Here is a 16553-nt window from a genome sequence, read left to right on the forward strand (position 1 = left end):
TCAAAAAGGATTGAAGAAAAACTGAGAGCCCTAAATACAAAAGAGCACTGTGTTTGGCAACAGGCAACATTCTTCCTTCCTCAAGGTTAATCGGGCTTCTGAAAGGTATGGGTACCTTTTCCAGAACTGTCTCAGAACTTCACAACTTCCAGTCACCCACATTTTGAACAAATACTCCCTTACCTGTCCATTTATTCTGATTGGGCAAAGTTTTATTGAGACCCTCCCTATTAGGAGCCCAGCACAATGAGTGAGGACTGAGCCCAGAGTCGATAGACAGAGCCAGTTAGTCATCTAAGCCAGCTATTCCCGGCTTCCTTCTGTAGACAAGAGAAGCCCTTCCTCCTGTCAGAGTTGTTTGAACCAGAGCGACTCCATCTTGAATAGGAGCTGCGGAAAATGAGGCTGAGACCTGCTGGGCTGCATTCCCAGTAAGTCAGGCATTCTAAGTCACAGGATGAGATAGGAGGCTGGCACAAGGAACAGGTCATAAAGACCCCACTTATATAAAACCGGTTGCAGTAAAGAAGTCGGGAAAACCCATCAAAACCAAGATGGCAACAAGAGTGACCTCTGGTGGTCCTCAGTGCTCATTATACACTAATTATAATGCATTAGCATGCTAAAGGCACTCCCACCAGCTCCATGACAGTTTACAGATGCTATGGTAAGATCAGGAAGTTACCCTATATGGTCTAAAAATGGATGGACCCTCAGTTCCAGGAATTGCTCCCTCTTTCCCAGAAAACTCATTAATACCCCACCCCTTGTTTAGCGTGTAATCAAGAAGTAACAATAAATAGAAGCAGCTGAGTGGCCCAGGCCGCTGTTCTGCCTATGAAGTAGCCATTCTTTCTTTCTTTACTTTCTTAATAAACTTGCTTTCACTTTACTCTATGGATTCATCTCGAATTCTTTCTTGCGTGAGGCCCAGGAACCCTCTCTTGGGGTCTGGATTGGGACCCCTTTCCGGTAACACTCATGTGGGGAATCTATTCCAGGTGCTTCAGATATGCAAGTGTGGGCCTGTGACTCAGGAACACACTTCCTTCCTTCAGCTGGGCACTGGCTCAGAGATGATCCCAGGATCCAAGCCAGACCAATCAGATGACTTTTCTCACAGAGCTTGCAGGAGCACAGACTCTTCTGCTGGAGCCCTCGGAGGGTAGGATGTGAGTGGGAAGTGTTTGTGGCCAACCTGCCAGTCTGCAAGGTAGTGACAGGGGGAGCCCCGACCTCCACACAAAGGCCCTGAAATGTTAGCTCTTTTCTTGCCTGAAGCCAAAGTCAGACCTGCCCCTGGAATTTTCACTTATGTGAGCCCGAATTTCTTTACATTTTTCTTAACCTAATTTGAGTAGGACTTCTGACCTCTGAAACAGAAATTCAGGCTGATCCAGTCTATGGGGGCTTTATCCTCACAGAGGGAGCTTTGATCCCTTCCTGTGGTTACTTCTATACCTCCTGTGTATGGAAAACCAGCTGATTCGTCAGCAACACCTTAGTTACGGGGATCAACAGACTCCAGGAGTGGAGCCTGAAACGCTCTTTCCAACCTTACTTCCCTTATTAAACTACTCAAGCATTCTGCTCTGTCCAAATTGGTCTACTAATCCTGCCCTATTATGGGCTGAATTGTGCTCCCCCACCAAAGAAAAGCTATGTTGGAGTCCTCACCCCCAGTGCTTGAGAGTGTGACCTTGCTTGGAGATGGGGTTTTTACTAAGCCTTTTGAGTTCAAGTGAAGTCATTAGGTGACGCCTCATCTGATAGGGAGATTTGAATACGGACATACACAGGGGGAACGCCAGGTGAGTGAAGGCAGAGGCTGCGGTGATGCACTTAGAAACCGAGGGATGTCAAAGGCTGACATCAAACCACCTGCAGCTCTGAGAGAGGCCTGGAGCAGACTCTCCCTGCAGCTCTGAGAGAGGCCTGGAGCGGACTCCCCCTGCAGCTCTGAGAGAGGCCTGGAGCGGACTCCCCCTGCAGCTCTGAGAGAGGCCTGGAGCGGACTCTCCCTGCAGCTCTGAGAGAGGCCTGGAGCGGACTCTCCCTGCAGCTCTGAGAGAGGCCTGGAGTGGACTCTCCCTGCAGCTCTGAGAGAGGCCTGGAGCAGACTCTCCCTGACAGCCCCAGAAGGAACCAGTCCTGTCAACACTTCGCTCTTGGCTTCTGGCCTCCAGAACTGTGGCAGGATAAGCTATTCTAAGCCACCAGTTTGGGGCACCTGGTTATACCAGCCCTAGGAAGCTACTACCTGCCCTAAACATCTCTGCCTTCTCACCCCCGAATCCTCCTGTGGTTTTCTTTTGATTCCTCTGAGACCAGTACAAATGTCCGCTGCCCTGTAGGGCCTTCTGGTCACCCTCATCTCAGTCATTTCTTACTCCTCAGACATGGTCATAAAATAAATCCCTCAATCACCTGGACTACCCTTCACCTCCTTTCAATAATCTATTCTCAGATATCCCTGACATAAATTCATGGGAGGCCTCCGGAGACTAAGAGCTCACACCCTCACGAAGCAGCCTCTCGCACTATTTTCAGCCCTAATTGCTAGGAAGGTCCTCCTTTACCAAGCTGAAGTCTACCTGCTGATCTTAATTCATTCCTCTTCAGCTAGGATGACTAAGCCTTCTCCCTTTCATATACGATGGAGGCAGGAGAATAGGGCCTGGAAGAAGGAAACATAAGGCCAATTCATGCTGACTTCCTAGAACTAAATCAAATGGAAACACTTCAGCTATGACAGGAAATACCCTTTCCATTTACAGAGGGCATACACCAAGTAAATGACTTTGTAACTTTACTTCATCCTCTTCATTTACATAGGGTATACATGAAGTGACCAGTGGAAACCTCTAGAAAATTCTGTAATGGGGCTCTTGAGCCCCCACGCTCAGGCCTGCCCCCACCCTGTGGTGCGTACTTTCATTTTCATTTTCAATACATCTCTGCTTTTGTTGCTTCATTCTTTCCTTGCTTTGTTTATGCATTTCGTCCAATTCTTTATTCAAGATGCCAAGAACCTGGACACCCTCCATCAGTAACATGACGGTCCTACAGATTTGGAGGAAATGTAGCCTATTTTCCCCTAAGTTGTCTCTGTTCCTGCCTAAACATCCCTATTCCCTGCACAGCCCTCACGATGATTATTTCCAGGGCTCTCACTACCCCGGTTTCCTCCTCTGAACACACTCTATTTTATCTGTCGCTTCCCCAACCTATAGTACGTGGGACTCTAACATGTGACCTAACAACAAAGCAACCAACTTATCCCGGTTTTTCCCAGGACTGTCCTGGTTTTAAACAGGAAGCATCATGTCATTGGAACCCCTCAGTCCCTGGCAGCCTGGGTTGGTTGGTCACCCTCTCCAACCAGCTCAAGCAACTTTGGCTCGGTATCTCCTTTCCTGTGACAACTTAATTATGTGGCTTAAATCACTTTAGCTTTTTAAGGATCACAGCTCTGACTCGGCAGATGCATGCCTGCAGATGTCTTCTAGTTAAAAATTTAATTATTAATTGATCAGCCTGTTATTTTGCTGTCTTAACGACCACAGTATATGAGAAAGCAATCTCATGATCCCATCTTAGGCTAGATATGACCTACATTTGGCCAATGCCCATTGATTTATGCAGATGTAGCTTTAATCTTGAAGCAAAAAGCTTTTACTGACTTCATCCTATTGTTCACTGGACACTGCTACATGCCCAGCACTGTGTGAGATGCTGGGGAAATAAGCATGAAAGATACAAGGCCCCCAGCCATGAGGGGCTCATTCAAGGCTCATGGAAGGAGTACACGCATCCGCAGACAGAGACAGACGTGTGGCAAAGGCTGCGTTCCTCTTCATCTTCTGTTTCAGGAAGCAAGCACATGTGTGAGAGAGAACAAGAGACAGAGGCCCTGCTTCCGGCTGCCTTCCCTGAAACACGAGGCCTAAGCTCTTCGGCATCAGGCAGCTCAAGCAGACACTGACCCCATACCCGACAGCAAACAATTGGACATTCCCAGGACCCTATGCACATCCACAGGTTGTTCAGAAGTGAGAAATAAAAATAAAATTCTAAGCCCCCAACTGACTGAATGGACCACTTCTTGGCCAAGAGAATCCCAGAGAAACCTTGGAAGCTGAGTTCACAGCTACAATGGATGGAGATGGGACACTCCTCATTATACCCCATTCCTCGCTGCCAGTCATTAGGCTTTCTACCCTATGGGCTAAACAGAAACCAGTCCTTTCAAAAGACAAGATCCTTCCCAGGCACAGTTTATCTTCCCAAGCACCAAAAAAAGACAAGATCCTTCACCCCTCTCTGAGACGTTGCCTCCTCTATTCCCTTTTTCTTCAAATGTTCACCTATCTTATGTCAAATGTAGATTTACCGGGCACTAAAGTCTCCCAAAGATGTCATCATTTGCCTCAGTGCCAACCTGCCCCCCTTCTTGTAAGGAAAATGTATAAATACTAAATCTCCTGAGAACCTCTGGAAAAAACAGCCACAGATGCTTCTGTGACTTGTGTTTCTCTGGGGCACACCCTCAGTTGGCTCAAAAAACCGTGGTGATTTGAGACTCAGGCCACAATCCCTTAGAGGAGGAGGAAGGAAGAGGAGGTTGGCTGAGGTTTGAGTGTCAGTGGTAGGAGGCCTGGGCTCTGAGGTGGCTATAGCCAGTTCCCCATGCAGCTGGGCTGTGAGCCATGTTGGGGACCAGATGACAGTGCAGACAGAGATGGAAAAGGGACACAATTGGAAGAGGAGATCTAGGAAAGGTGGAAGGAGGCCCCAGGTGGGCCTGGCAGCATCAGAACCCATCTCACCCTCTGCTGGTACCAGCACCCACACCAGCCACAGCTCAGGGCTCCTGAGCCCCAAACCAAGCGCCTGCTCACTACATGAGACTTTTTCTTTTTCTTTTTTTTTGAGATGGAGTTTTGCTCTTGTCACCCAGGCTGGAGTGCAGTGGCGTGATCTCAGCTCACTGCAACCTCCTGAGTACTGGGATTACAGGCACCCGCCACCATGCCCAGCTAATTTTTGTATTTTTAGTAGAGGTAGGGTTTCGCCATGTTGGCCAGGCTGGTCTTGGACTCCTGACCTCAGGTGATTTGTACATAGGACTATTCTTAAAAGAACAGTAAGAATCCCAGATCAAGTCCCATTACTGGGACTTCAAAGGGACCAAGATTCTTGGGCTGCTGTGCTTGCTGTTTGCTGCCTTCTGGTTGGGACCTTGACTGAAATGAGTAGGTGCTTGACTGGGGAAAAGAGGTTCCTTTTTTGGGAAGGCAGCTCACCTGCAACCTAGAAGCCTGGGCTTAGGATACCTGTGAATGCTCCATCCAGACTGGCAGACCCACAGGGACAGCAAATTCCAGGTTACCCAGGGATGGCGGAGAGGACTGGGGAATGATTACTCTGGATTTGTAGCCCCCATTTTTCTAAGAGATGGTTTAATTATTTTTTTTTTCTCTCTTCTTTTCTTATTCCCCCAGTTCCCCACTTCCCACTTAGCCCTTTAGAAATGCAAATACAGGCCAATAGTGGTGGCTCATGCCTGTAATCCTAGCACTCTGGGAGGCTGAGGTGGGTGGATTACCTGAGGTAGGAGTTCAAGACCAGCCTGGCCAACATGGTGAAACCCCGGTCTCCACTAAAAATACAACAATTAGCTGGGAGTGGTGGCACACACCTGTGATCCTAGCTACTCAGGAGGCTGAGGCAGGAGAATCACTTCAACCCCAGAGGCAGAAGTTGCAATGAGCTGAGATCGTGCCACTGCACTCCAGCCTGGGTGACAGAGCAAGACTCTATCTCAAAAAAAAAAAAAAAAAAAAAAAGAAAAGAAAAGAAAAGAAAAGAAAAGAAAGAAAGAAAGAAAGAAAGAAAGAAAGAAAGAAAGAAAGAAAGAAAGAAAGAAAGAAAGAAAGAAAGAAAGAAAGAAAGAAAGAAAGAAAGAAAGAAAAGTAAAAGGAATGCAGATACAACCTTTTACCTCCCCCTTCACCAGCCTCTCCCTACCGGGCAAGTTCTTTTAATTATCTGCTCCAAAACAAGTCTGGAGAGTTACAAGTGGATTTATAAAGCAAAGCAAGCCCGATATGAAACTTTCCCCCTCCAGGAGGTTGCCTGCCCATGAAGGTGCCGGCAGTCACCAGCCCGACCAACCAGTAGGGAAGGCATCAGAGCTAGCATGGACCCTTCACCCTTGCTTGTTCCCTCCCCTGCCTTTTAAAAGTGCCCACTTTCTGCTCGGAAAGTGAAGCGGCACATTTAAAGACAAGACGCCTCTTCCCCTAAGCTGGCATCAGAATAAACCACTTTCTTTATACCAGACCTCACTCTTGTTAATTGGACTCTGCATGCAGTGAGAGCAATGAACCTGCTGTTCAGTTTCAGGTTCAGGGAGGTTTTAGGGGGCGATGACAAAGTTTTGAAACTAGAGAGACCTGGGGCTTGCACAACATTATGAATACACTAAATATCACCAAAGGGTACCCTTTAAAAGGCTTAGTGTATATTATATGAATTTCACCTTGATAAAAAAAAAAAAAAAAAAAAAAGGATCCCTAGCCCCCAAAGTGCTCTCTGAGGACTGAGGACACCGGAGGTGCTAGGTCACAGGAGATTTTTCTTTATCTGGTACAACACCAGCTCCCACCCAAGGAACAGCTGCCACGGTGGCCTTGCGACCTCCCTAAGCCCCAACATGCTCAGCAGACCCCTGAACACACATGGCCTGGCTCCACATGTGAGCTGAGCACGAAACCCCTCCCCCTCCCACAAAGAGCTGGCTGTCTGATGCAGTCACCTTTGTCCAGACCCCACTGACTGCTCTTATGACAAAGTAATTCCTACAGAGCAAGGCCAAGAGAGACCCAGGAGCTGCAGACTCCCAGGCACAGCTTCACCTGATCCTGGGTCATCACTGTCAGCAAGAGCATCAAATCTGCCACCCCACAGGGCCCCTCAGAGGTGGCAGCACATCCTCTGTGCTTATTCGCTCACTTCCACCCCGTTTCCTATGTCCCCATCACACGGCTTCTCTGCTGTGGGAGAGGGAGTCCAGGAAACCCTCTGGTTCCTTGGCAGATGCTGCTGTGCCGACAGCCCTGGGCCAATTTGCAGCTTGACTGGCAGGGAAGCTGTCGGGAAAGACAGTTTTCAAGAGTGTCACTGTTTTAACAGTTTCCCAAGATCATCAACATTGGGCAGCTGGACCATGAAGAGAAATCTCACATTTATTTAAACTTGATAATGTTAGAGACAAATGCTTGTTCCTTGGTGCTGAAAAGAAGAACCAGCACTCAAAGAATCTTCCCAGCAAGGCAATTTTACTTCTATGGAAGGGTGCAATGTGCAGATGGAGCAACGGTGAGAGCAGCCTGAACGAGGGAGGGGAAAGGGTTCTTATTCCTGACGCAGGTAGCCCCTGCTGCTGTGCTGTTCCGCTATTGGCTAGGGTTGGACCTCACAGTCTGAGCTGATTCCAACTGGCTATTTTAGAGGGCAGGGGTGCGAGCCAGAGTGGCATGGTGAGTAGTTTGGCCAGAAAGGTGGTTACAGAACAGGTGACTCAGGATAATTCAGGTCAGAGCAGGTGACCAGGGGTGACTCAGGACGGAGCAGGTGACCAGATGTGAACTACTGATTAGAACTGGTGGGAAAGGTTGTTTACTGAAACTAGGGGTGAGGGGGCAAAGAGAACCAGGAAGTTAAACTTTAAAATGGAGAACAAAGAATAAGAGAGTTGAACATACTGACATACTGGTTCTTTGAAGAGAAACTTGGAGTTCACTATATTTAACAGTAAGGGGAAGCTGCCTTCTGCTGCTGGGAGGACAGGCTGCAGCCAGCAAGGGCTGATCCCACCTCAGCGGAGAAGGATTCACCAGGAATAAAGGCGTCTCACAGGTACAGGCAGGTCTCCCGCATTGTGCCAGGAGAGACAGGGGCAGCAAGTGTATCTATCTTATCTCAGATTCCCAAGCATCTGCCTCAGCAGGCACCTCATACGTATTTAATATATGAATGAGTGAGTGAGTAAATGAATAAATGGATGGGTGGACATTCTAGTCAAGTTATTTGGGAAAGGCCAGTTATGAAGAAGATGCACATTCTAGGGCACATGAGGTCTCTAACAGGGAGCCACCTGAAGCTGCGATGCTATCACCCTATTACCATGGCAGAACAGAGAATGGAAGGTAGGGTGGGGGTTAAAATTATAAAGCCACATCGTTGGGTTGAGGACAGTCACGAGGGTGTGCCATCTTTGAGTCTCAGTATTGGTTTCCTGGGGCTGCCATAACAAAGCACACCACACTCCAGGTGGCTTAAAACAGCAGAAATGGGGGCCGGGCGTGGTGGCTCATGCCTGTAATCCCAGCACTTTGGGAGGTAGAGGTGGTAGATCATCTGAGGTTGGGAGTTGGAGACCAGCCTGACCAACATGGAGAAACCCCGTCTCTACTACAAAAACTACAAAACTAGCCGGGTGTGGTGGTGCATGCCTGTCATCCCTGCTACTCAGAAAGACTGAGGCAGAAGAATCGCTGGAACCCAGGAGGCAGCGGCTGAAGTGAGCCAAGATGGTGCCACTGCACTCCAGCCTGGGAACAGCAGAAACGGACTCTCTCTCGGTTCTGAAGGATACAGCTTCAGGGCGTCAGCAGGGCCGCAGTCTCCCTAAAAGCTCTAGGGGAGGATCCTTCCCTGCGTCTCCCAATGTCCGTTGACTGTCTGCAACCCTTGGCTTCTAGCCACATCACTCCGACCTCCACCTCTGATGTCACGTGGCATTCTCCCTGTGTGCCTCTGTATGTCTGTTTTCTCTTCTTAAGGACACTAGTCATTGGATTAAGGGCCCACCCTCATCCAGTATGATCTCTTGATAGATAACATTTGTAAAGACCCTGTTTCTAAATAAGATCACATACAAGGTTCTAGGGGGACCTCCTCTTGACTGATTATATCTGCAAGGACCCTGTTGCTAAATAAGATCACATTGTAGGTTCTGAGGGGGACATGAATTCTGGGGACACTATCCAGCCTGGTGCAGTCAGTCATGGCGAGCCCTGAACAAATGCCCACTGCGAGAGGCCGTCCTTCCGAAGTGAGCTGCTTCTGTACAGTGAGCAGTAGGCTTCTTGCTGCACAGCTGAACCCAGGCCCAGAGTTTGAGACAGGCCAGGAGAGAAATCTGTGGTTCCCCATGTGACCTGTTATTTCAAACTCAAATCCCAGAGTACTTTGCACAGGGAGAGGCCTTGGCATTCTTGTTATTGGGAAAGCAATGATTTAGCACCATTAGCGAGTCACAGAGAGCACAGAAAACAAAACCAGGACAGGGTTAATGGGAGGAAGTATCTTCTCACATCCACTCACCACCTATGGGATCTGGTGACCTCAGAAATGAGGCAGCCACAGAAGAAAATAGCCAAACCTCGGGCAGGGCAAGGATGAAGAAGGGAAAATTGGGAAAAATAAAGCATATTGAGCACTAACCATGCACTGGTGCTCTACAAGCACAGTCATTTAGTCTTCACAGAGTCCCGGATCAGGAATGGAGGGGCTGCTGGAAACTTACAGTCAAAACAAGAGCAGCCTCTTCTGCTTCCTAGGGGAGTAGCAGAGCTCTTCTCACGGAACTCATGGTTTTGAAAGGCAAGGCGCCAGCTAGCCAGGATGGAAGAAGGTCTCTATCAAAAAAAAAACCCAGACATTCCGCCCACCACCCCAGCCCAGAAGCCCCAGAGACAGGAAGCCAGGGGACAGCAGAGACAGAGATGGGAAATGAGAAGCAGAGACAGATAGGAAAGATCTCCCCAGGGAGAGCACAGTTCTGACGCCAGTGCGGCAGGGCAGCAGGCTAGACCGGGGAGGAAGGCAGTGAGCAACAGATTGGTTCCCCTTGCTGGGATGACAAGAAAACTCAGGAAGGGAAATGCTGATTGCCTGGGCTGCCCTTTTGTTATCCCCAGACCTTCTGCAATACTCACGCATGCAAATTGGCATCAGTGGAGACTGCTGTTCTAGAACCCAGAGCCACTGGCAGGAAAGACCCAAGGCAACCCAGGGCCCCGCAAGCAGTAGAAGACAGGTGGGTAGCCACCCCAGAGTCCCCAGAATCCCTAGGGAAGGAGGAGATTTGGGATTTCCCATCGGACTGTAAGGAATATTTGTGTTATTTTATTTGAATGTTTTATGAAAGAATGACCACAGAAGTTGAAGGACTCAGCCACACCCCTACAGCGAAGGTATTCCCTCCACTCCATAGGAAAGTAAACCATAGAACATTTGCACAGGCTACCTGAGACCACAGTTGCAGAGGAATAAAAGTGGAATTTGCACCCAGGTCCGAGCTGAGCCAAAGCTCATGACCCTTCTGTCCACCAGGCTTCCCCTGAAAGCAGTGTGAACTCATATCCTTTTTAAGGCCCCGGCAACCAGAAGGGCTCAGCTGGTACTCAGCAACTCCAAGAAGCTCGTCAATGCCCATCAAAAAGACTCTGATGACATCACCCTCAGCAAAAGGAGGCCTAGAATGAGGAAGCCAATGGCTGCTTCATGCCCTCTAATTCCTATCTTTTCAAGAGCCCAGGCCTGGGGCCCAAATGAATGATCAACTCCTTGGCACAAGAGGGTATTCAGACTACAGGCCCGACTTTGCAAACAAAAATGGAAGGGAGCAAAGCAAATCAATTTATGTACAAAGTCTTGCACCCATAGTGACCCAACAGAGCGACAGCCCATTCCTTTCTCCAATTTGTTCATCTTAATGGTGGGTGGGGTGACTGGCTGAAACATCATAGCTTAGCAAGACAGGTGGTGGCCTTACGATTAAAATAGCTTTTCAATAATTATGAACTAGTGAACATGGGCTGGGAGGATGTACATATTGGGAGGAAGGACGCAGCGTGTCACTTGCTCCTGGCCGACTTGGAGGACTGACTCCAAGGCACTGCCTTTCGGCAGCTCCTGTGTGCTTGAGGGAGTGGCTCCTGTCCACAGATCTCTGTACCTGTTACTAGGTTCTCTGAGTTACACCCAAGAACCCTGGACACTTCAGTGCTGTGCAGAGGGAGGACAGTTGCTCAGACCTGGTGGCCAGGAAGATGAGGTAGAAGGAGTGACAACTTCCCCCAAAGACACCTCACACATTCATAATAGAAGCTATTGGGCATTTCCAGGGGCTCAAGCACAGCCACCTCCCTATCTTGAAGGTCATTTCCTACAATGCTGGGTACCAACCCTGTAGCCTAGTGGGGTAATCATTTGCAAAGCTCACCTGGTCCTTTTAAGAGCCAGGCAGTATGTAATGCAGTGTTGTTTGCAACAGCAAAATCTCTGAAAACCATCAAGGCCATGACCATCTGGCCAGTCAGCTGGCACAGTTCTTAACTCGCGTTTTTTTTATTGTTAAAACTTTATCTTCAGAATTCTCCCCAGGTTCTGATAAGCATAGATATTCAGTGCAAAATGGACTAGTCCATTCAACCTTAGAAAAGAGGACTTTCTTTTACTGTTTTTTATTAATAGCAATTAAATTATTTTTATTTATTTATTTAAGGCTGCGTGTGTGTGTGTGTGTGTGTGTGTGTGTGTGTGTGTGTGTGTGTGTATTTGAGATAGGGTCTCACTCTGTCACCCAGGCTGGAGTGCAGTGGTGTGATCTAGGCTCACTGTGACCTCGCCTCCCGGGCTCAGGTGATTCTTGTGCCTCAGCCTCCCAAGTAGCTGGGATTACAGGCACCCGCCACCACGCTGGGATAATTTTTGTATTTTTAGTAGAGATGAGGTTTCATCATGTTGGTCAGGCTGGTTTTGAATTGCTGACCTCAAGTGATCCACCTGCCTCAGCCTTGCAAAGTGCTGGGATTACAGTCGTGAGCCACCATGCCCTGCCAAATTACTTTTAATTGTGGAAAACTACACATAACATAAATGTTACCATCTTGATCATTTTTCCAGTGTATAGTGCAGGAGTGATGAGTACATACACCTTGCTGTGAAACCACCAGCCATCTCCAGAATGTTTTCATCTCGCAAAACTGACAGTCTTTACCCATTCAACAACAACTCTCCATTTTCTTTTACTTTTGAGCTTTAAAAATTCTATTAATAGATCATGGTATATGGTAATTCACTTTTCAGCTCAAAAATTTCTGGAAACATTATGCATAGAGTCTTAAAAAGCACCAGCACCCTCGTCCGCCCCCACCGGAGAGTTCACAGGAAGACGGTGAGGGAAGAAAGGGACAGAACAAAGGGATACAGAAGCAAAGGTAAATGAATGTTTCATGAGAAAGAGGCCTGGGAAGTGCAGACTTGGAGAGGCTGCATTTAAACCACGAGGTCACCTTGGGTAATCCCTGGCCCTGGCCTCAATAACTTTTACAAAGGAATCTCTCTAGCACCAGGGTGATGAGCAAGACTTGTTTTGCGCCCCTGAGCAGCCCCATCCCTGGACATGACCCCATCAGGCGGCATGCATGAACAGCCACTCCCTTCTAAGCAAACTGCTAAGTAACTTCTAGAAAAAAAATAGTCCTCAATATTTGGGGGGTAGAAAATAGAACCATTCTGAGTCCATACATGAATTCAGATTTCACAGTGTAACCCTGACTTTGTGAGGGTTTAAAGGACTGCCAGGGCCCATCTTCAAACACACACACACCAAGAATAACTTCACAGAGAAATATTTATTTCATGAGACTCTTACAGGCTGCCCTTTGTCCTTTACCAACAACAGATGAATTCCTACCCACAGAGAAAAGCCGCGGGTTACTTTTTCCAGCAAGCAGACCAAGGCTGTGCCGAGCAGAACAGGAGAGCAAGACCCCTGGGCTGGCATTAAGAGGGCCAGAGCCCATAAATGCCTCCCTGAAGATACCTGTGCTCACAGTCGCCCTGTGCTGGAGAGCCCGGCAGGTCCAGGATGCCGGGACCGGTCCTGGGGCAATTCCTGCACCAGCCCACCACAGAAGGAGGCCCACATCCACGATCAGGCAGGCCTTCCACATTCTCTCTGCATCTGCCTTGAAACTGGGCACATTCTTCATACCAGCAATCCTACTTATCATAATCTAATTTCAGGAAATAATTGTGGACACACGCAAAAGAAGGACAGAGAAATAAGAATGTTCTCTGTGGGGTTGTTTACAGAATGCAGTGATTAGAAACAACTGAACTTCCGACCGTCTGAGGCAGATTGAAAACATGGCATTTTGTCCGTGGGCTAAAGGAGAAGCATCCCAAAGACAGATGGTCTCTAATGCTTTTGATGACATAAAAAAAAGTTGCACAATTGAATAAGTACACATAAATATAAAAAATATATATATATGACCAGTGTGAGGGTAAGCAGTTAGGTAGAAAGATCTGTCTTTCTCACCAATATGAGGTTTGGATTGTAAAAATCTGAGGTTGGCTAGCAAGATCATGAATACTATGGGATTGAGAGAAAAACAGTTAAATGACCTTCAGTATGCTTTGAAAATACAGGAAATGTAAGTTCATGGAGAGGGGGTTACTACAGAAATAGCCTGAGAGCTGGTACCCTGCCCCAGGCAGTGCTGGGAGGGTCTAGGAGTCCCACAGGTAGCCAGCCCCACACCTCACACTGGGCAGGAGTGGGAAGGCCTCACTGGAGAGTTTGGGGGTTGAGCGACGACTGTGCCCCATGTCCCCACGGCCTGCCTGCGTGGATGGACTGCAGGTGAATAGGAATGTGAAGGTTCCTATAAGCCCCATGAGGTGATGACGCCCTGTAGTGGGTGATCTCAGGCCAGCTCCATTCCCTGGAGATGTGTGTTCAGGATGAAGAGGCTGTGGCCTGCAGGTTTCATCCAGGCATGAGCTTAGAATGCCTGAAAGGCCAGGACAGAGCAGCCTGTCCAGAAAAGACATTACCAAAGATGCAGGTGGCACATGTGAATTAAAACCCCCTTTCTTCAAGCCACCCTGAGGTTACCCCAAATATCATCATGTGAAAATAAGGCAAGTGGAATACTACCTGAGTAAGCATTTACTCAAAGACACAGGCTTCTAAGAGCAGTTACTCCATCAGAAAAAGACTATGTCAATGGTTTAGAATGAACTTCTACCACCTCCTTACCTCACCGCCACTACCCAGTGTCATGGGATTTGCCAATGACAAATAAATGTGTTCTCCCAAATTTCTACATAATTTTTTTTTTTTTTTTTTTTTTTTTTTTTTTTTTTTTTTTTTTTTTTTTTTTTTTTTGCTCACTTCTTAGTGGTAGGTATCATCTTAAAATCACAGTAGGTAAAACTGCACTTGGCAAGGGGCTTCAGTAGCCCCATTGTTCACTGTGCTTCCCAGCGGGCTTATAGGAAATTTTTATTTATTTTCTTTTTGGTTCACCTATGTTTTCTAAATATTCTACAACAGACATGTATTTTTTTTACACAAGAAAACAATTGCTTCGTGTATTATTACTTTTTATCTTTTTATTTTTTTGAGACAGGGTCTCACTCCATTACCCAGGCTGGAGTGCAGTGGTGCAATTTCAGCTCACTGCAGCTTCGAACTCCTAGGCTCAAGCAATCCTCCTGCCTCAGCCTCCCAAGTAGTAGGGAATATAGGCTCACTCCACCATGCCTGGGTAATTTTTAAATTTTATTATTTATTTATTTTTATTTTTGTGGAGACAGGGTCTCCCTTTGTGGCCCAGGCTGGTCTTGAACTTCCAGCCTCAAGTGATCCTTCCTCTTTAGCCTCCCCAAATGCTGGGATTCCAGGCGTGAGCTACTGTGCCTGGACTGCTTAGTTTATTTTTATTTGCCTTGGCTGGGCATCTGTTTTCTATCAGTACTCCCACCCTTCAGGGAGCACGGGAGGGGGAGGTTGAACTCACCTGGCAGAGGGCAGCCCAGGATCTCCATTCTCATGCAGATGCTCCCATTATCAAACCAGGACTGTGGGTTTATGCGGATGTAGCGGGCTACCATGGGGACGGGCAGCTCGTTGAGAACAGGGATCTCCTTCTCACTGTTTCCTTCAAATATCTATTTATGCTCAAGGAAGAAAAAGAAAATCTTTTAGTGCTTAATTACCAAGAGATAAAACAGTCAGAATTCACTCATTCAACAAGACCTTATTGAGGAAAACCTAATGTGTGCTAGGCACTGAAGAGAAAAAAAGAAATGAATCAGGCCTGGACCCTGCCCGCAGGAAGTCTCCATCTACTTGGTATGCGGGGAGGGGGTAATTATATATTATAGGAAAAATCTATTGGTGTCATGGCAAAGGGACAGCTAGAGAGCTTTGGGATTTCAGAAGATGGAGAGGACCAGGCAAAGTTTTGGGGAAAATGGGCTGTTTGAATTGGCACTGAAGGAAAGCTATTTAGATCTGTAGGGATGAGAGGGTATCCAGAGAAAATGAACAATGAGTGCAGAAGTCTAAATATTGGATTCCTAGGCAGAAGAGAAGCTGGTTCACTTGTACAAGGACACAGGACTGTGTGTAGGGGGTAAGAATGAGAAAGAAGATTGAAAAAGGAGGCCACAGTCGGACTAGTCAGACTGGGTAAGATATTGGATACCATGCTAGGAATACACACTTGAGAATCTGAGGAAGAGAGTGACAGGATCAGGACTAAGCTGGAGCTAATCATGGAACTGACAGGCCAAGGTCACAAAATGAAGTTAGGAAACTATTAAGAAGAGCTGCAAGAGGCCCCAGCATACCCCATGCATGCAACTTCCAGGGCTACCTTGCAAATTACATAAGAGGCTGTATCCCTGCAGTTCCCTGATAGGAGTAAACAAAGGCTGAATTTTACATTAGCTCTAAATGTGTGTCACTTGCTGCTGGGCTTCAGGGCATGGGAAGGGGTCTCTGTCCATCAGACCCTCGTGGTAGGTTTGAGTTGACACAGAATCCACAAATCTCCAAAGAATTGATCATACATTGCCTCTCTTTGCAAAACTCCACCCAGCCAGGCACCAAAGGCATGGTTAGATGGAGGATGAGACTCACCATGTCTCCAGATCCATTCTTAACAGTGACCCACGTGTGGCTGTCATTGCTCACCATGACCTTATACGATGTCACCCAGTCACTCCTACGAGAAAATAAAACATCATCAGGACTACACACTTTAAAATGTTTATTTTTCCATGAAGAGGTTTAGAGGTGAGGAGAGCAGGTGCCAGAGGCAGACAGCACTGGGTCAAACCCTGGTTCCAGGACATTTACAGCTCTGTGACCTCAGCCAGGTAACTAACTGACCCATCTATGCTGCTATTTATTCATCCATAATATGGGAATCATAAAAGCATCAACCTTAAAGAATTAATGTAAGCCTTAGTTTAAGGCCCTTTAATCACTTAGAACACGGCCTAGCCCCTAGTCATCACTAACCGTTGATCACACACATAAAGATATACAAATGGGTATCTATCTTTTTGCATTGAACACCTACATCACACCCAAGAAACTCAATGGAAAAATAATCTCAGTAAACATTGCAAACTGGTCTAAAAATTTTGGTTGGAGGGGGGAGGGGGAGGGATTG

The 16553-nt window shown here is 47.3% G+C and overlaps 1 protein-coding gene across 2 annotated transcripts in view; it reads right to left on the reverse strand.

The window, feature by feature from the left end:
- The window catches only part of CPXM2 (carboxypeptidase X, M14 family member 2), a 205483-nt gene that overhangs the window by 95325 nt on the left and 93605 nt on the right, over positions 1-16553 (reverse strand). For both annotated transcript variants that reach the window (XM_030941422.1, XM_010357489.2), the window contains exons 5-6: positions 16016-16100; positions 14889-15039 (exon numbers count right to left, since the gene is read on the reverse strand). In XM_030941422.1, coding sequence (XP_030797282.1) covers positions 14889-15039; positions 16016-16100 — 236 coding nt within the window. The remainder of the gene's footprint in view (positions 1-14888; positions 15040-16015; positions 16101-16553) is intronic.

Source organism: Rhinopithecus roxellana, chromosome 11, assembly GCF_007565055.1.
Source record: "Rhinopithecus roxellana isolate Shanxi Qingling chromosome 11, ASM756505v1, whole genome shotgun sequence".
In the NCBI taxonomy this organism is placed as follows: Eukaryota; Metazoa; Chordata; class Mammalia; order Primates; family Cercopithecidae; genus Rhinopithecus; species Rhinopithecus roxellana.